Source organism: Pholis gunnellus (assembly GCF_910591455.1).
Source record: "Pholis gunnellus genome assembly, chromosome: 7".
Lineage (NCBI taxonomy): Eukaryota > Metazoa > Chordata > Actinopteri > Perciformes > Pholidae > Pholis > Pholis gunnellus.
This window is the reverse complement of record NC_136533.1, coordinates 17,295,832-17,314,312: the sequence shown is the minus strand read 5'-3', so window position 1 is coordinate 17,314,312 and position 18,481 is coordinate 17,295,832. Positions and strand designations below refer to the sequence as shown.

The window sequence follows — 18,481 nt, the reverse complement described above, 5'->3', positions numbered from 1 at the left end:
TAGATTTTAAATCAGTCTGCTGTGCCTTGTGGGGGTGTAGTTCTGGCTTGACTTCAACATTTCTAAAATAGAGAAACGGAGAAATGTTCGGCATCCGGAGAAAGTGGGACACAGTATGGGAGAACTGATTATCAATGCATTCAGATTATCAAAAGAGGAGATAATTGCGCTAACACCAGCTCCCAATTTCAAAATGCGCCGTCTTACTCCATTTGAAAGTTAAGTCAATTGAGAGAGTTAAGTCATATTTTAGCAACTGCCATCCCAAAACTGTTGACTCTGTTGGACCCGGCTTCTTCCGTTTTGAAGATGAGTTATTGATTTATTAAAATAGACTTGTGAAGCCGCCACATGCAGCATATGTCACAGTTAAAACGAAGCCTCCTTTTAACAGAAAGCACCGCTGCATCTTTCCGCTGTCGTGGAATGTCTCCTTGCATGGGGGGGGGGGGGGGGGGGGGGGGGGGGGGGGGGGGCAAGACACAGAGCAAGAGGAGGTGAACGTGTGAGGGGTGAGTGGCAAGTGAATACCTTTCTTCTTCGCTGCATTTTGTACTGGCGCCAGGAATATCCAAGCTTTTACTGTACACTGATTTACTACAGTGAGACAGGAGACAAAGCGAGCAGAGCGTCAGTCTCTGTGTTGATGTTTTGTCCACATTCTAGCCTCCTGACACCAGAGCCAGACTCGCTCTCAGCTCTGCTCAAACACCACTGGGCTGCGAGATCCTCCACACAACACAAATACACACACACACACACACAACGCTACTGTCTAACTCCATTTGTTCATTTGAAAAATTGTATAGACTTTTTTCTGTTCACCTCCATGCGTACCTCTGTCCATGCTGTGTCATGTCGATAGCCCTCCGTGCCGGTACGGGGGAGCCTCCGTCTGTGACACTGAGGACCTCCATGGACTTCCTCTCTGGTCTCCTCTTGCCATGGCGGTTCAACATGGGAGAGTCCACCCGCTTCTTTGGGGGATCTGTGCGAATCAGTGAAACAGATCGATTGAAAATACACACAATTCACCCGACGTCGAAAAACGTCTAAAGATTGAGCATTTGTGTGCGTCGCGTATGTGTGTGAGTGTTTGAGTGACGTTTGGAGCTGATCACATTGGCATGTTAACTAATAGTGAATAAGCAATGGTTTCCTCCCAGACCTTGAACTAATGGCCACTGTATTGACTGTATCACATTCACTGAAGAGTCTATTAATCAAAATGTCGGTATCTACCAGCACACATACAAACACACACACACACACATATGCGCATTAACACGCCTCCTATTGCAATGCTTGTGTTGTCAGAAAATAACCCTGGCAGAAGTCTAAGTAGAGCATCTTTGTCTCTGCTCAGATTTCCACCCACAGAAATCTGTGCTGCGTTGTGGTGTACGAATGGAAGAATACCTTTTTTTGATGAGTTATTATCTGAACCGAAGCAGTCGCAGCTGACAGTTTTTCAAATTTGGCCGATTGACACCTTCTATTTCTGTTATTATATTTCATTGAGAAGCTTGTCTATATTCAACAAACAGAAACGGTTCAGATACTGGAAGCATTTATGAGTTACCTTCTGGAAGTACTTATTCTTGTCTAAATTGGCTTGTTTTGTCTGTGCATACAGCTGTCTATTCAATGAAAAGCCATTCAAAGTTTAAGAAACTAGTCACATATGTGTGTTTACTGATGTTCTCCTGTTATGCTCTTTTGTTGAATTGTTGTTTTTTAAATCATATTCTATTATGTTACACTCTTTATCTGCACTCGTCTCTTTGGTCCGAGCCTCACCAATCTCGTTGCGAGGGGGTAGGTTCTGGTCCTCCTGACTGGGATACCTTTCCTTACGGTCCAGTAACAGGAAGTAGATCATCTTTTCTTGGTTGTCACTGCAAAGAGGAGACAAGAAAAAGTCCACTGAGACACATGGAAGAAAAATACAACGGCTTTGAACAAATCTGGGTCATTTCAAACACAGACGTGTAAAGATTACAGAGTCATCCATATACATAAGCGCAAAAGCTATAAAATATGACTGTGATTAACATCCTTTAATCTTTTTGGATTCTTTGTGAAACTGCCACTAAAAAGCTTCCGACATTAAAAGAAAAGTTTAGTTTTACAGCTCATTAAGCCGTGATATAATATTCTGCATATATTTTCAAGGATAAATCTCCATATGCAGAGTCTACTGGTAAGTTTATGAAAGTATCAAAACATTATGAGTTCATCCTTTACTTTCTCTGTAAATCAGGAAGCCTAATATCTTCAGCCTAAAGGGCAATACTCTCTCTGCAAGAGGCCCAGGGACTGGTCGTCTGTAATAAAGACAGATTGGAAAGCAGCAGGAGGCAAAGAGACAAGGACCTGCAACTTCAGCTAAAATGAACCAAGGGGAAGGGAAATATAGAGCACGGATTTTCCTCCAGTCCAGTGCTATTATGGGATGCTTCCAGGAGAAAAAAGGCAAACAGAAGAGATGGGGAGAGCAGAAAGTGATAGTAATAGATAGAGTAATGCTCATTTCGTATGAAATTAAAAGAGGCCGGGGAAATGTAAAACAGAGAGAAAGGAGATAGAAGACCAAAGCAAATTAAACTACATCTGGATGCCCATATTAAATGAAACAACACGGCAGGGCAAGATTATTCAGTATAAATGCATATTCACATGAGCAAAAACACATGTGTGACATAAACATGAACAATGGGACCCAGGGGATTGTTCCTGGTGCAAGCCAGGATCAGTTTGGGGGGAATGTATCCAGTGGCAAGCTGTGTAAGTGCTGTGAGATAACAGCTAAGTGATCTATAGCCACTGACATCTAAAGTGACAACCTCAAAGGAGTTCACAAGAGCTGGGGGAAAACCAAGGCCATCTGTGCACACGGACACCACATAACCATCCTTCCATTGCAGTACCAACACACAGACCCCATCCTCTTCTCCCCGTCTTCAGCAGCTTTCATTTGTTTTCCTTTTTCAACCCACTGTTGCACCTTTTTGACCCATGTCCCCCTATTTTTCTCTCATCACTCACACCTTTTCATTCACCAAAACCAAACCACACCTCCAATCTTCTTCATCCCACCTCTTTCCCGTCCCTCCCTTTTGCCCCTCCATTCACTCACTCATCTGAGAGCAGGTCTTTCAGAAGTTTGTTTTTGTCTCTGAAGCAGCCTAGGGAGTGCATGCTGTCCAGTACGTCTGGGTCGATGTCGTCCGCAGAGGGCAGGCTGCGGATGGTCACCTTCCTGGGCACAGGCTGCTCTGGCTCTGGTTCGTTCTTCCCCCCTCTGGGAATGCAAAGAAATCACAACACAATTAGCCTTCAATGTCCCTAATACTGTGAGTTTGGCTACATTGACAAACACCACTTTATACAGCTTACATTACAGGCAATATGAATCTCACTTTGTAGATTTACAGATTTAATAAGTATGTGCGGTCAACAGAATGTGTAGTGTGTGAAGTGTTTCCGTGATTGTTTGCCTCTTGGTTGGAAGTTTGCCTCATTATGACCAAGGTTTTACATTATGAAACTGTCATAGTCGCGTATTTTCCCTAGGTGTAGTGATTATGCACGAAAGCTTCAGAGGGTGAACAGGGGTCGTCATGCTCGCCAAGATGCAGACAGACGTCGAGTTGCTGGTACGTTTTGCAATCTCTCCGTCTCCTCCTGGCTTGTTTTCTAAACTCAGTTTCATCATTATCCCCTCCTTCTTTCCAGACACTCTCCTAGTTATGTCACTTTTCTTTGTCTCTCTTTTGTCTTTCTGTATCTAGGGAGTGCACTAGCAGGACTTTATTCTTTGGGATTTAAATTGAAAGGCTAATCCGCACTGACAACTTTTTTGAGGGTTTCTGGAACATTCCACATGTCAGTTTCAAAGAACAGATTCATCTTCAATATCTACAAATACACTAATACACACAGACACAGTAATGAAAAACTAAAAACGTGTACACGTCTGACATGAGCCTAATGTGTCACCCACTTTAAACGTATTAGATTGTAGTAATTCTAGCTCGGTGTACCAACTCATCTGGTAACTGAGTGCATGTCTACTTAGTTTTCCTGGTGAAGACAGTTTGGCCTGGCGCTATCCTTTCAGCACCACTGCTCTGCTCATCTGCAGATTGTTAGGATGCTCACCAACTAATACATCTAATAAATAAATGGCCTTATTTGAATTTGTAGGAAAAAAAAAGAACTTGAGCTTGTGTGATTTCATCGCGTTTCATTTTTACCCACCACTGTCAAGCTGCCTCGAGGAAAAAGTCAAAGCCACATTTGAAAGACAAAACCTTCCCATCTCATTCATCCATTCAGTCACTTGGCCAGCCAGCCTGCCATGCAGAGGTGGACAGCCTAGCAACTTCCTCACTGGCACAAATCCCATTACATTAGTCTTCTTTCGCAGCTCTTCTCTTGTCTTCTCTTGTTTCTTTTATCAGTCTTGCTGTCTGTTCGCATGATCTTTCAGTACACGACAGAAACCATAACTCAACCCCTTCTCAGGGCTTACAACTTCCCGTCATGATGTATCTTTGCTCTTGCAGGGTAAAGACTCTTTGAAATCCTTTAAGAAATCGTTCTTAGAACTTTTTCAGCTACCACTGCTAAATGGTGATAATCTGATTATTAGAGGGAGGATATTCACAAATAGTGTAACTGTGTGTTATATTTAAAACTAAAAAAACTAAAAAAACATGTATTAATGCTTTCGTTCCCCATTAATAAACCTGGCGACTGAACATAGTTTACTATGATCATGTACCATACATGATTCAAAAGATTTATGTTAGCTTAAAAAGGTGGGGGCACTCGGTTATGAAAATTAAACGAAGGGTACACTTGAGGTTATGTGGGTTCCTCATCCACCACATCCTGGCTTGTTCGCTCTCCCCTACTCCCTGTTCAGTTGACCATATGCTGCACATCCTTTTTCATGCACTACCAATTTACCCCCACATCCCAGAGAGTGGAGTCATGCCCTGCTCAAATATGCTCTCGTGTACAGGGCTGCAACTCAAAGCCATTTATCATGTTGTCGCTCCCCTAAGGTCTACGACCCCCTGCAGAATAAACTAAGAGAGGAGAGGAGGGTTTTAAAAGGAAGGAAAGACAGCGTACTTACATGTACCATGTGTGCTTCTGGATCTGTTCTAACTGTGAAAGACATGACAGAAGAAACAGCAGGTCAGTACACAAACGGCGTAATGCGTTTGATTTGAATCATTTTATCATCTTTTTGGTACAAAAATAAGAATTAAAATGCAACAGAATCATTGAGGAAAAAAGGTAAATACACAGACAATTCAATCTTTTTCCCGTGTACAGCAATGTTTGGTGCAGAATGGCTTCATTGAACCCTGAGCTTACTGGCTTAATGGAAACACATTAGAACAATACGACCAGATTTGATGGTGGAAAAAAAAAACTTATTGAGAAAAAGAGAGTGGTGCAGCAAGAGTATGACAGAGAGGTGGAACCACTGAGTTATACACATAGAACACTATCTCCCTCACACAGACTGCTGACCCTGCCAAGCCCTCTGGTCTAAAAGGGAATCTCCCGTTCTCATTCTCTTCCCCGTCGCTCTTACTCACACAAACACACTCACTCTCTCAATAATACTCTTGTCATCACACTTTTAATGTGGCCACTTTGTCACCAACACTGTCAACATGTTTTTTGCCAACAAAGAAAAAAAGCAGAAAGAGACAGAAACAGTGAGCAAAAGGGCAACAAAGGAAGATGTCTGTTAGAATGACACCACAGTGTTTCAACTGCCCACAGAGGAAAACAGGATCAATGTCACAGTCGGGACTTTTTAATTTGCTCATGCTGTTGTTGTGGAACCACGGGAGATACAGATAGCAGCTCTAATTATTGTCACTTATTCAGAAGCATCGTTCTTGGGTACGTGTCTCCATCAATGTCTCAATGTTTCCACCATCCCAGAGGATTTACCTCTGTGCTCCATCACTGATGAATGCCTTCTTGTGATATCACGGAGCAGGCCAGGCTGCGGTTACTGACTATAGGTACATCTTCCGTGCTTCCACAGAGGTCACGGTATTGATGGAGACACCCTGCCTGTCAGATACAGGGGCAGTGGGTGACCTACTCCTACCCCCACTTTTATTAAAGGCCTGGAGGCAAGAGACTGATATCACACGCAGGGTTGAAAGTGATGTGGTTTGAAATTCGGAATCACGTCAATCAGTCTCTGAATGTGACAGTACCAATTCCAGCTGCTTTCACTCAAGCAGAGGGGAACGCTGCTGTAACAGCGGTTTGCCTAGGTACGAGTATGAGTATGCGTTCAGGTATGTTTATATCTGCGGGCTGTATAAAAAATCTTTCATGCAACTTGTGTATGCAGTTCTGCTAAGTATGCATGTCTCAATATGGCTGTTTATTAGGGCAGGGAGGGACATACTGTAAGGGTGGGCAATGGGAACCTGTTCTGCTCTTTGAAGCAAAAACAAAGTTACCTGAATATTGCTTTTTTCCATCTGTCTTACCATATAAGCAATTGTATTCCTTAACCAAACTGGTGACTTGTATAATATCTGCCACATGGTCCAAACAAATACGGGGCAGCATTTCATCTCTACTACTGGGTCAATACAAAATAAATTATAGTCATTAGTTATATATTTAAAAAAGCCAACTACTAACTAACAGCACGGCAAGAATACACAAAATTCATCCAAACTACTGGAACTCTGAGAGCCAAAATAACAACGCTATATTATCAACTTCACGTGTGGCGTTGGCCTATATAGAGTGTACTGTGCCGATACGTTTTCATAGTTTCTTTATTGGATTAAATCTAAAGTGGCAGGAACGAGTACAAGTCTCGTATTTTAGTTTCACCTTCCCCTCCACCAGAAGACCACATTGCAGGGACGAGAGGGGGTTGCAGCTCAGGGGAGACAAAGCTTCAGTTAGGGGAGATGTGGTAACACGTATTCAGCCAGAGCAGACCCCAGTGCCAGGGCTCTGATCCAGTGGGGACTGCCTTGACTCCCCGCCAGATCAGGAAACTTCCTGTTGCAGCCAGGTCATTTTCTCGTTTCTAACACTTTGGATTTAATCCAATGAACAAATACTGTCCAGATCTTACACATTTGCACCTTTCCGGCTAGCTGGTGAGATCGTTTTTAGCTAATCATTTCCCCACTTCTTTCTTATCCTGTAACTCAACCTCCTAAAAGGTAAGCAGCCTAGCTTAGCAGAGTAGCAGCGACAGCTGTCTCTGCAGCCTCCGACGGGTGGAATTCACGTGATAAACTACAGTGTCATTTCTCAGTGACACACAAAAACACACACACTTCCTTTATTTTCATTCCGACAACCTCTGCACTTCATCGGTGCCGCCCCTATGAATATATTACATGCCTGTGATGAAGTGCTCTTTAATATAATAAACTACCAATCTTCTTCATTGGCCAGGGATCACCAGGACGCAGATCTTTCCAGGGTGACTGTGCTGAGGCGGCTGGCCCTGTCGCCTATGGGGCCCCCAGACTACACAGACAGGAAATGTAGAAAGGCTTTTATTGGGCTAAGCTCCTTAAGCCTGGATACGTGCCCTCCCACTCAAGACTCCAAGGGGCCTTGGCTTTATGTGTGTACTTGTGTGAATCTACTAGCAAAATGTAATTAACCGGAGGCGACAACAGACATACTGAAACAGAGCTAGTAGTTGTGGTCTGATTACCTTATCGATTAGCTTCAACAAGCTACAGTCGACATCATTATGAAAAATAATCCCTCACAAAAGAATGAAATGGCCCTAATGATGCCATTCCCCCCCCCTTGGGTGCATCCGTCTTGTCTCCGACTGGATGGTCACCACTAAACTCCAAGAACGCTCAATCTAACAAGGCTATTTGACATTCTGTGAGGTTACAACACATCCCCAGAGCTCTGTTCGGTGCCCCCGTGCACAGGAGGGGGGCCAGGGAGGGAGCATATTCTCTCCCAGAAGCTCAGTCTGTGTGTAAGCCTTTGTCGAGGACAGCGCTGGAGGCTGCTGGACATATCTGGTGGATCTCAGGGTGACCTGTCCTCGTCAGGGAGAGAGAACAGAAAAATACAGCATATAGTGTACATACAGCATACCAAAGAGGTGGGGTCTTTCAAGTCAACATTTCGACATTGCCGTTTATCTCAAGGGCTGTAGCTTAAAGATGTAACCTCTCCCACAAATGAGCGTCTCTTTCTTTGTAGATTTTGTTTTTTTTCTGGTGTTTTTAACATTCCCGTTATGCAAAGTCATTCTGACACTGTGAAAGATAGCCAAGGCATGGAGAAATCGAGCATCAGCATCCGCTTAAGGTTGGTGTCACCACGTTTGCTTTCAGGCAAGTGCATGAAAATTGTTTTGTTTGCAGCGATTCAAAAAAACACTTGGAGAGCCTGGAGGGGGGTGCATGTGTGTCAAACTGTGGGGTTTGTATTTTGTGCATGTGTGCAGAAACAGTAACTTCAGAGCAGAGTCTGTATCTCTGCGCGTCGTCTGAATGTGAAATGCAGGACATGAACAAAGGGCAGCAACATCACTGCGTGAAGTCTTTTGTGAGATCTCTGGCCACTTTCATTATTTACATTTCCCTTTGTCCACCTCTCTCTCCACCACACCTCGACTCTCTGCCCTTCACATTCCTCTGTTTTTGCGCTATCCTCCAGCCACCTTGCCAAGGTGATCGGTTGCTGTGTGGAGATGGACCGGCACTGTGATGAGTACACTAAACAGTGCAGAAGGAGAGTCAACAAACAGCAGTCCTCTCCTGAATTCACACACTACACTTGAAAAAGAACTCAAACAGAATCAGGGATGAGGCGAGACAAACGCCTTTGGAACATAGGGGAGCAAAGAGTAAAGCAAGAAAAAGACAATGGCTGGCTTGGCCTAGACTTCTGTACCAAAGCATGTTGTAGTATGAAGGTTTCCCTCAATTGAAACTAAGAAGCCAAGCTTAAAGCATGAAAAACAGCCAAAGACCAAAAGCACACAGAAATATGTGAACATAATCATAATGGTGTGTTATCATCCAGTCTCTTAATTAAACTGACCGTTAGTCTTTTGGTGGCATCCACTTCAATCATGCCACGGAGGAGGTTCTGACAGTCTGGAGGGATGAAATGTGGCATGTGAAACACTCCCAGCTTCACCTTCTCTAGCAGATTCCTCAGGTTGTCGTCATCAAACGGCAGGGCACCCTGGAGAGGTGTAGGAAAAGAGCAGCGAGTGAAAACGGGGAAAATAAATTGGATGTGGTGAAGACAAAGATGTAGGAACAAAAGTAGAGAAGAATCAGTTTGCACTTGTTTTGATGGCAGCATTAGAACAGAAAATAAGCCGTCACCCGGTCGAGGGCAGAAAAAAAAAAGAATGACTAACAAGGCTCGCTAGAGGAAACAAAACCATATTTTAAGTCTAAATCCTGCACGACTTAAAGAACAGCCGCGCTTTCCCAACTTGTTCGACTCTCCAATTAGAGCATTCCGCCCTCAGCCACGACGAAAAATAAATAATAAACAGAGGTAAGCTGAAAACTGGGCTTTTTTCTAATAATTACCCAGCGTTCTCATTTACCTCGTTCATTTAGCATTCGCTCATCAGAGTCATTTATCAGAGCGAGCTGACACTTCACAGATGTGGCTGTTTGATGAATGACAACCACCAGAAGACAAGATGGAGGGGGAGAGTCAGAGGAAAAGGGGGGAGAGAGACAAAAAGAAAGGCTGAGAAATGAAGAGAGGTAGAGAGAAATAAGGGGGGCGGGCTTGTGTAACAGATGATCTGAGAGCAGCTTAACTGCTGGGGAGTATGCGTGTCTCCCACAATCAGACAAATGGTTATCTCGCAGCTAGACGACAGATCGAAGCAGGAGAAAGACAAAATTCATCTGCAGTCAAACAGCGTCGGGTAGAAACTTTTGTTTGGAGCAAGCGAAGTATGGTCACAAAGGAGACAACAGTAAACAACATTAGGTTTACGCAACACAAGAGTACAAGGGAGACTGTCCTTACCACACACACACACACACAGAAAGAAACTGAGTGAGAGAGAAAGAGGCAAAACCAAAAGACAAACACACAGGGCCTGTGGCCAAAAGCCGCCCTGTCAGCGTTGATATTTATTTTGGGCCGTCTTCTTTCAGTTTTGCTGTATGAATTATTCATGGAGCAGGAATGTGTAGGAATTACAGTACAGCTGTTGATGAAACAAAGCTTCAGGGCTGCATGGCTGGGGAACCACAGGCATAATGTAGCTGGAGAATAGACCTGATTATGGATACAGCGTTGCATGTGTGTAGAGGATAATGAATAAAAAGATGCTTCTATTCTCTGATCTTCTGTTGCGCAAGAATTTCAGCTTGAGGGCGTCTCTGCAACATTTTTCCAGTAAGACCTTCTAAGTGATACGATTTGGAATTTAACTTCCTGAACCCTGAGTTTCCGGTTGAGGCTCCGTTGCAGCTTCAAGCTCGCCCCATCTTCCCATTCCATTAGAGTAAGGTCAACCTCACGTAAACAGCCGGGGTTCAAAGTTGGGAATGTCCTGTCACCAGGCACACGTGCTCTCTGCCTTTGAACTATTACAGCTGTTAGAAAGGCTGGACCTACTGCTTAGCTATGAAGGCGAGGCAACACTTTATGGTTACATTTTGTCATGTAATTTCTCTTTGGAGAATTTTAAACTGTGTCAGTCTTGTCGCCATCAGTTAGTAAAGAACGAGCTGACACTCACCACCAACAGGGCAAAAAGAATGACCCCACAGCTCCAGACGTCTGCTTTCCTCCCGTCATACTTCTCTCCCTAAGGACAAGAGAGCGTTTGTTAGCGGGTTAGGGCAAAGTGTTAAGAGTTGGTTAAAATAAGATGATGCACCATGAAAAGAAGCTAACAACACGATTTAGTGAAAAACGACTCACCCTGATGACCTCTGGACAGGCGTAGTGTGGAGATCTGTTGGGAAAACAAACAAAAAAAGTGCAAACGGGGATTAAATTGAGGAAATAACATAAATGGAAAGAAAAATCTAGGTTACTTTTCCATTTGTACTGCTGTACTGCAAAGTACGTCAGGGTTATACAATCACAACAAACATTAAACAGTCATACACCACGGTATAAAAAAGTGAAAAGATCAACTTGGGCAGACAATAAATGTCTCAAGTGAGCATAGATCAAGATGTGCTTTAGGAGTTTAGACATCCTGAGGGTGTTTGGATGTCCTCCCGCTTGCTCACTCAAGGGCATCCTCTCCCAGCAGACAGTGAACAGACCCACTAATCTTTACTGCACCTGGACGGGCTGACAGTAAACCCAATGCCTAGATTGACACATCAATATCGTATGAAGATTTATGGAGCTACCTCGCAATGGCTGCTACAAAAGCCACTGGTTATGAAATGCTATGGAGTGACTTGTCATTCTATACATACACATTGGTACTTTTGCAGTTCTTTGACATTGCCAGATTGACAAATCCAGCCCCTTGAAATGAAAGGAAATGGGTAATAATAAGTGCTTTCCATCAATATAAAATCAAAATACCCTTCAGCTCCGGGATGTTTTTTTGTTTCTCCGATTTTGGACGAGGCTCTGCTCTTTCTCGACATGCCCACACATGTGACGGCAAACAGAAAGCAAATCAAGCACCTGTCTCCCCAAACCCCTCAGCCTGTTGACGCGTCTTCCGCCTCCTTCTCCCGCTCAGTCTAATCTAACGCCAGGATATCTGGCTCTAATGAGAGACTATCTGCAGTCTGTAAACATGGCGCCCATTAGGTCTGTTGTCGCCCTGACGCCGCGGCTTCCTCTGGCTGTCACAATACGGGCCGGTAACAAACACTGCCGCCACGTCAACGGGAAGCTCAAACACGATGAGCCTATGCAAATGAGGCCCTCCTGATTGCAAGTGTCATAGTGCATTATGGAGATGAGTGAGGAATGAAAATACAAAAAAAAAGTGGTTGTGCCTTGTGAGTGCCACTGCACACCAGCCACAGCTGGAACAGGCAGGAGTGTAAGCTAATTAGCTGCAGGGGCTTTAGGTGGCAAACACGAGGGTGAAGGTAAAGACTGGAAACAAGCATCCGAGCTGAATCCTAATTTGTCAATATTAGAACACTAAATCAGTCATCTACAGTATATGCTTCGAAATGTACTCATCTCTCTTCTACTCTGACACGTAATTCTATGGCTTACTTTCCACATGCGTCCACATTAGTCAGCTTTTAAACTTTTTTTCATACTGAAACACTCCATACGTGTCAATCTCTTCACTGTGGGACTCTTTTAAAACTACCAAAGTCATGCGGCGAGTATTCATGAGTATTCATGACCCTTCTTTCCTGTTGTGCTTTACCTCCATTTAATGGCCTAATTTAATTAGAGTTGTAAATAAAGTTAATTTAATCGCATCATATCGTATCACATTAAAATTCTGGCCACAATAAAAGCCCATATGTCAGGAAATTTATATCATGATAAAAATCCATTGCTGCGCACACCAGGAGTTCAGATTATAGAGTAGATTGCTGAAGATAAATGGAGAGCTTTAAGAGCCACTTCCCTCTGACCAGAGAGAGAAATGCAGTCTTTTGAAGAAACGTTGTGCATGGCTTGACATAACAACGCCAAATAAAATGCTTTAACAGACTGAACAGTGTTATTCGGAGGACAACAAACAGCAGTACAGTGGGACAGAATTCAGCTGTGAGTGGTTTGCGTTGCAGCATAAAGACAGAAAACACATTTTGTTAAGGACCAGAGTTTGTGGGGAAACCAAAATGATAAAAATGCACAAAAAACTGTCTTTTACATTTACACTGAAGGGCTTATCAGTGTTTAAAAATATGAATTCAAGGTCACAATAAGATGTTCCTCACAGTACACACACACAACATGGCCTACTGTTTGTAAGGAGAGTACCATGAGCACGGAGCAGTGTCGAGCAGTGTGAGCAATCGGCAGTATCGGCCGGCAATATTGCGGAGACACTGCGACACGCTGAGCTCATCTTTATGAAAAATCATCTTTTCAAACCAAATTCGTGCGGCTCCTCGCTGCTTACATGATAATTTCCTCTCATCAATCAAAAGCAACAGAACTAAACAAACAGCAAGCACTGATGAACTCGCAGCTGCGCTTACGCAGACAGAGAGCGAGAGAGAGAGAGGGGGAGAGAGAGAACGTGTGTTCCTGGATCCATATTTGTAATGTGCTTGTCAATGCCTCTGCTCGTCTATGCATGTGAATATGCCTGCATGTATTCGTGCACGTGCTCGGAGGCTCCCCCTACTCTACCTGGGGCGAGTCAGTCTCATCTTCACTCAGCTCCATTACCCCGTGGCAAATGGAATACATTTGTGTCAGACTACTGCATGGTGAGAGGGGCCCAGATAAATGCGTTTAATTAAAAACTGTCATATCTACACTTAGAGATGGGACAGTCAGAAGAGCATGAATAATCAATAACCACACATGCAGTGTATGGCACATTCTCATGTATTAGGCAAGACACATACACACACGTACGCACACACAGAGTAGCATGCGGTGATGGAGCTGAGAGTGGAACGAAAAATGAACTTCTTTGCTTAGCTGTGTGTGGCCTGCATCTGTAAGACAGCTTTGTGTTCTCACCAGCAACAAGTATCTTCGGCACTTTGCAAATGTATGCGGGGGACTAAAGCAGATGCACCGCACCTGGATCAGGTAGAAGCATTCGCTCTGAGTAGAAGCTGAATGCAATAAAATACAGATACAGTTGGTCTACACGAGGATACTGCAAAAAGCTGAGTAAGAACTGTCGCATCCTGCTGCCTTTCTAGGAAAAGGAAACGCATCAGTGTGGTCATCGTGGCTGCGGAATGACTCAATCTTGCACATTTTACTTGCAGATAGCAATGCACAGTGCTCTCAGTTGTCCTGATGTCGACCGATGAGTCATGAGAGCTTAGGCACTGCGCTACTGCCGGAAAAAGTTATGCAACAGTTTCAACTGCTTGTGTGTGTGTGTGTATGCATGCACATGCTTAAATGTCCGTGCGTGTGTATTATAGAAAGGGAGTCAGAGACAGACAGAGAGACAAACCTTACAAGCAGAGGACAAAGGGTCCAAGAGGTCAGGGATGGACTAAGCCTTGCCAGAGCTGTGTGTGTTTGCGGGATTGCGTGTATGCAAGTGTGTGTAATTTCAGTTGCGGTTGATTTGGAGGTATAATCCAGATGGGGACAGATGTCACAGGGCCTCTCTATCACACAGCCCTGCATGCAGTGTCATGTTTAATCACAGAGCAAAGATTCTCCTAGAGACATCCAGATCACAGAAATGATTTTATTGGGTTATTAATAACACCACAGCTTCTCTGAATTGATTTAGATGTCCGTCACAGATTTTTTTAAATCCACAGATGACACACATCAAGATGTTTTTCTTGTGCGGCTTCTAGTGAAGCATAATCTCCAGGGGTTCCATATGAATCACAAACTCTGCTACATTCTCTATGTGTTTTAAGTTGTGAGCTATACCTAGAAAGATTGATCAAGTCCACAAGTTAAGCTGTCTGAGCCATCCTGTTTTACTTCGGGCATACAAGGCTTAATTAGGTGAGCAGAATAACACAAAGAATTGGCTGGGCTTATGTGTCATAAAGTGTGAAATAAAACTTGTTTTGTGCAGCATTGAAATCTTCCTGTTAATCCATGCCGTCACTGAGTTTATGAACCACGTAACCACAAGTAAACCATCATCAAATGAGTTGTTTCTTTTATCGACAGATGTGACTGTGCTCTGTTCACTGCGCTGCAGGGTTAAATAAAAAACACACAAAAACTCTGAAATGGATGACAATTTTCGGAAGAGTTTGAAAGTGACTTCTCCTGCGAGCGAATTCATTGCGGTCGTGTGGGATTGATGGTTCTGGCACGGTCGTGACTGCCAGATCATAAAACCCCAGCGTCAGATATAAGGAGACGGAGAGCAGTAAAGTGTGGCCGTGGCCGTGGCCTTGGCCCTGCTCACAGCCAGATAGCACTCTCTGTGAGAGACACCAACAGCCTCTCCTCAAGAGATCAACACGGCACGATAGCAGAGGCTTTAAGAACTCGGCACCTCGCAGAGGGCTTGATAGCGCCACTCATCATTCTCTATTGCTTCTCCACTCTCCTCTCCATTTCTCTCTGTTGCATACCGGCAGCTCCATGTGCCCTCCCAACTATGTCCTATTTTTTACCTTCAGGACATTTTTAGAATCATCTAAATGTCAATTTGCAGAGGATGGGCGTCAGACATTGCATCTATATCACTTACCCGCAGCTGGTTTCCAGCAGGCTGTCTCCAACCTGAAGAGAGGCCATGCCGAAGTCTGCTATCCTGATGTTGTTCTTTTCATCTAGCAACAGGTTCTCAGGCTTCAGATCCCTGTGGCTGAAAGAGAGCGAGACAGAAAACATGTCAAACATGTGAATGAAACATGAAAGAGTTCATTATAGGTTATATAAACTAGGGAAACAGAGGAGAAGACGTGCTACATAGTCTGTCAAACACCGGTGGATCCACATTGGTGCACACAACTGTGAACAACGCAGCATCTTGACCTGCTACTGAGCGCCCTCCACCCCTCAGCAACACCTCTCTCTTTGATCGGACCATGCTGAGGATAAGGGGCTCCCACCTCAGCGCTGGGCTGGTACGAGGTGTGACAGCCCCCTGCTGTGTCCTTTTCTCCTTCTGTCTCCCTCCCTCTTTGCTCCTCATCCCCGTCCTCTCTCATCTCCCAGACAGCCACCAGCAAACTGGCTGAGCAAAGGGGAGACGGACGCAGAGGTGGCGTTCGTTAGCAGCCATTTATTACCGCCAAGCACAGCGAGGGGGATAATATCCAGCGGACATAGTCTCCCTCCTTTAAAAGGCTTATTTAGATGAAAGATCTTTCTCATATCGCGTACGCCGTTGCTGTGTCGGAGGTTAAAATCTCAATTTTGATGAGTGAGTGTTCAAAAGCAGAGACTTGTTAGGTGTTTTATCGTGAATTTAACATCTCTTCAGGGGTCGAGGGTTGTATCACATCACTGTGCATTTCTTGTGATATCTACCAAGGCTGAGGGAAGCACCGTAGACAATGCATGTGTTCATACACTGATATCTATCCTTTTTTTTTAAATGCATCCTTAAATATGTGTATACTTGCTTACCTCCCTCTGCATTTTGTAATCAGGGGGAGAGTTATAGAGCCACGGGGCTGTCAGCATGTCATGAACTAGACTTTCATCTTCTCTTTAGACTAATGATAGAAAGGGGAGAGGAACAATAGCTGGATTTGTCTGCCTTTGAAGAGTGCCTCATCACAATGGACGTTTAACCTTAGATGACATCAGCTGCTGTACAACTCGTTTCCTGTCCTGAGGGATAAGCTGTCAGCTGGTTTGTTATCACACTGGCAGTGTCTGTGATCCCTGCTATAATTGAAATAAAACACAGATAGCATCTAAAACACTTCTCCCCAGGCTAAAACCTCCATCAATTCACACAACCATCATTTGGAAGTGATGTCAGCAGCCGTTAGTCTTTTAGCTAATTCTGTGAAAGCACCTTCGTCAGCATGCCTGATTAAGTAATGCTTTAAACATATGTTTCCTCCCAGCAGATAAATGTTTTAGACAGTTGAAGTTCAAACATGGCAGAAGGTCAAATTGTAACTTTGACTTAGACACAAGGGCCTTAAAACATGTGGTGTGACATCAGTGACCAAAGCAACGGCAATGACAGCCCTGATTGTGGCTAGTGTATAGGACAGTGTTTGCTATCAGATAACCTGCTGATCCCAATGGAATCATAGAACCACAGTCCCACAGTCATGAATATCTAAGTATTCTTAAACTGTCAGCATCAGATGCCAAAATGCACACTAAATCATTCCCCAAAAGAGCCTTAAACATGGCATTAACATTGTGTAATCACAGGCCGATCACATGTTAAACACAAAGAGGCAAACCACACGAGACTGATCCACAAAAGAAAGAAGGCAACAGCGTATTTATCCACCGACAGCATCAAGGGGACAAATTGCATCTGGATGCTTTATTGGTTGTCAGGACCCTGGTTTCCATAATAGGACATTAAACTGCCTCTCTGACACATTAGGCCGCACTTTGCAACTGTAATCTTGCTCACACAGCAGGCCTTGCAGCAGGGATATCTCTGTGTCACAGTCATACGTCATACAGGAGGAGACGCCGTTAAATGAAGTCGACAGCTGCAATGAGCTTGAATGTAACTCTAGTTCTTCTTTCCAGAAATGTGGAAGCTGTGCACCACAAGCAAGTCTCGGAGGAATGCCTTTTCTTTTTTTTTTACTCTAAATGTCATGAATGTATTATTATTTTTGCACATGTGATTCGTGCAGGAAATTAAACAATATAAATGTTAGAGCTACGCTTGGCCAATATAGTACACAGTAGAGGTATAGTAGAGAAATAGAAAAACACCAAAGGAAGGGCACTATTTAAGGCTGAGTATTGTCATTCATGTTAGCATACCTTTTTTCTATTACATAGTTGTACCTGGATCTATGGCGCACGCCTCACTGTTCATCGTGCACTACGCTCTTACGATGCCGTTCAGTGTAATTTACAGGGCACACGTGCGCGTCTACATGCTGCCTGAACAAGGTTTGCACCCCAGTGGGGCTGTTAGACATGATTCTTGCAATTTAACACCAAGCTCTTAATTGCCTGTGATCATTTGCACGTACCACGCTGATATGTTGGGTTTTACAGAAGGTTGTAATGGGTCTGTCCTCTTGGGGCTCACATCCTTATAATATCCCAGACATATTTATGGTGATGAGCAGATTTGTAACTAAATCCTCAAGCCCAAGGAAAATATACTTTTCCCATAGTGAAACATTTGACATTCACCATGTTTACTATTGCCTCTCGTTAAGCCAAAACAAGATACGTGGCACTAATTAGCTAAACGGGAACACTTGAAACTAACACTGATGGCTCAAATGCATCTTTTTGACATATTATCATGCCTGGGAAATAGCACACCTGTTTCTGCCTTTTCCTGAAGTACTAGAGCTATCCTGGTACCATTATTGTTAGTTGAAGTGGGTTTTTTAACAATCGTGAGCTGAAATGCATCCATTTAGCCTCCAGCACACCTCTGTGTCCCCTCTCTCTCTTCCCTTTTTTCTCTCAAACTTTCTAAGGCTTCAATTGACCCAATTAGAGAGAGACCGAGTCATTCACTAAAAACACTTTAAGCTATTATTCCATTGCATTAGCAAAAGAGGACAACATTCGGACTGCTGCCTTAATCGTTCCATTAGCCAACGGGGTTAATTGTGTATTAAAATCAATAAGGGATGAGAAAGATAAAGCTTACAGCAGGAGATTGGTGAATGTGTTTTATTGCAATATTATTCTGTAG

The 18,481-nt window shown here is 43.8% G+C and overlaps 1 protein-coding gene across 1 annotated transcript in view; it reads right to left on the bottom strand.

The window, feature by feature from the left end:
* brsk2a (BR serine/threonine kinase 2a) overlaps positions 1–18,481 on the bottom strand; it is a gene marked incomplete at both ends in the record, with an annotated part of 151,118 nt that overhangs the window by 15,471 nt on the left and 117,166 nt on the right. The window contains 9 exons of the mRNA XM_079163715.1: positions 532–597; positions 838–988; positions 1,801–1,898; positions 3,140–3,304; positions 5,150–5,181; positions 9,103–9,249; positions 10,784–10,852; positions 10,969–11,002; positions 15,356–15,472. Of these exons, the coding sequence (XP_079019841.1) occupies positions 532–597; positions 838–988; positions 1,801–1,898; positions 3,140–3,304; positions 5,150–5,181; positions 9,103–9,249; positions 10,784–10,852; positions 10,969–11,002; positions 15,356–15,472 (879 nt within the window). The remainder of the gene's footprint in view (positions 1–531; positions 598–837; positions 989–1,800; positions 1,899–3,139; positions 3,305–5,149; positions 5,182–9,102; positions 9,250–10,783; positions 10,853–10,968; positions 11,003–15,355; positions 15,473–18,481) is intronic.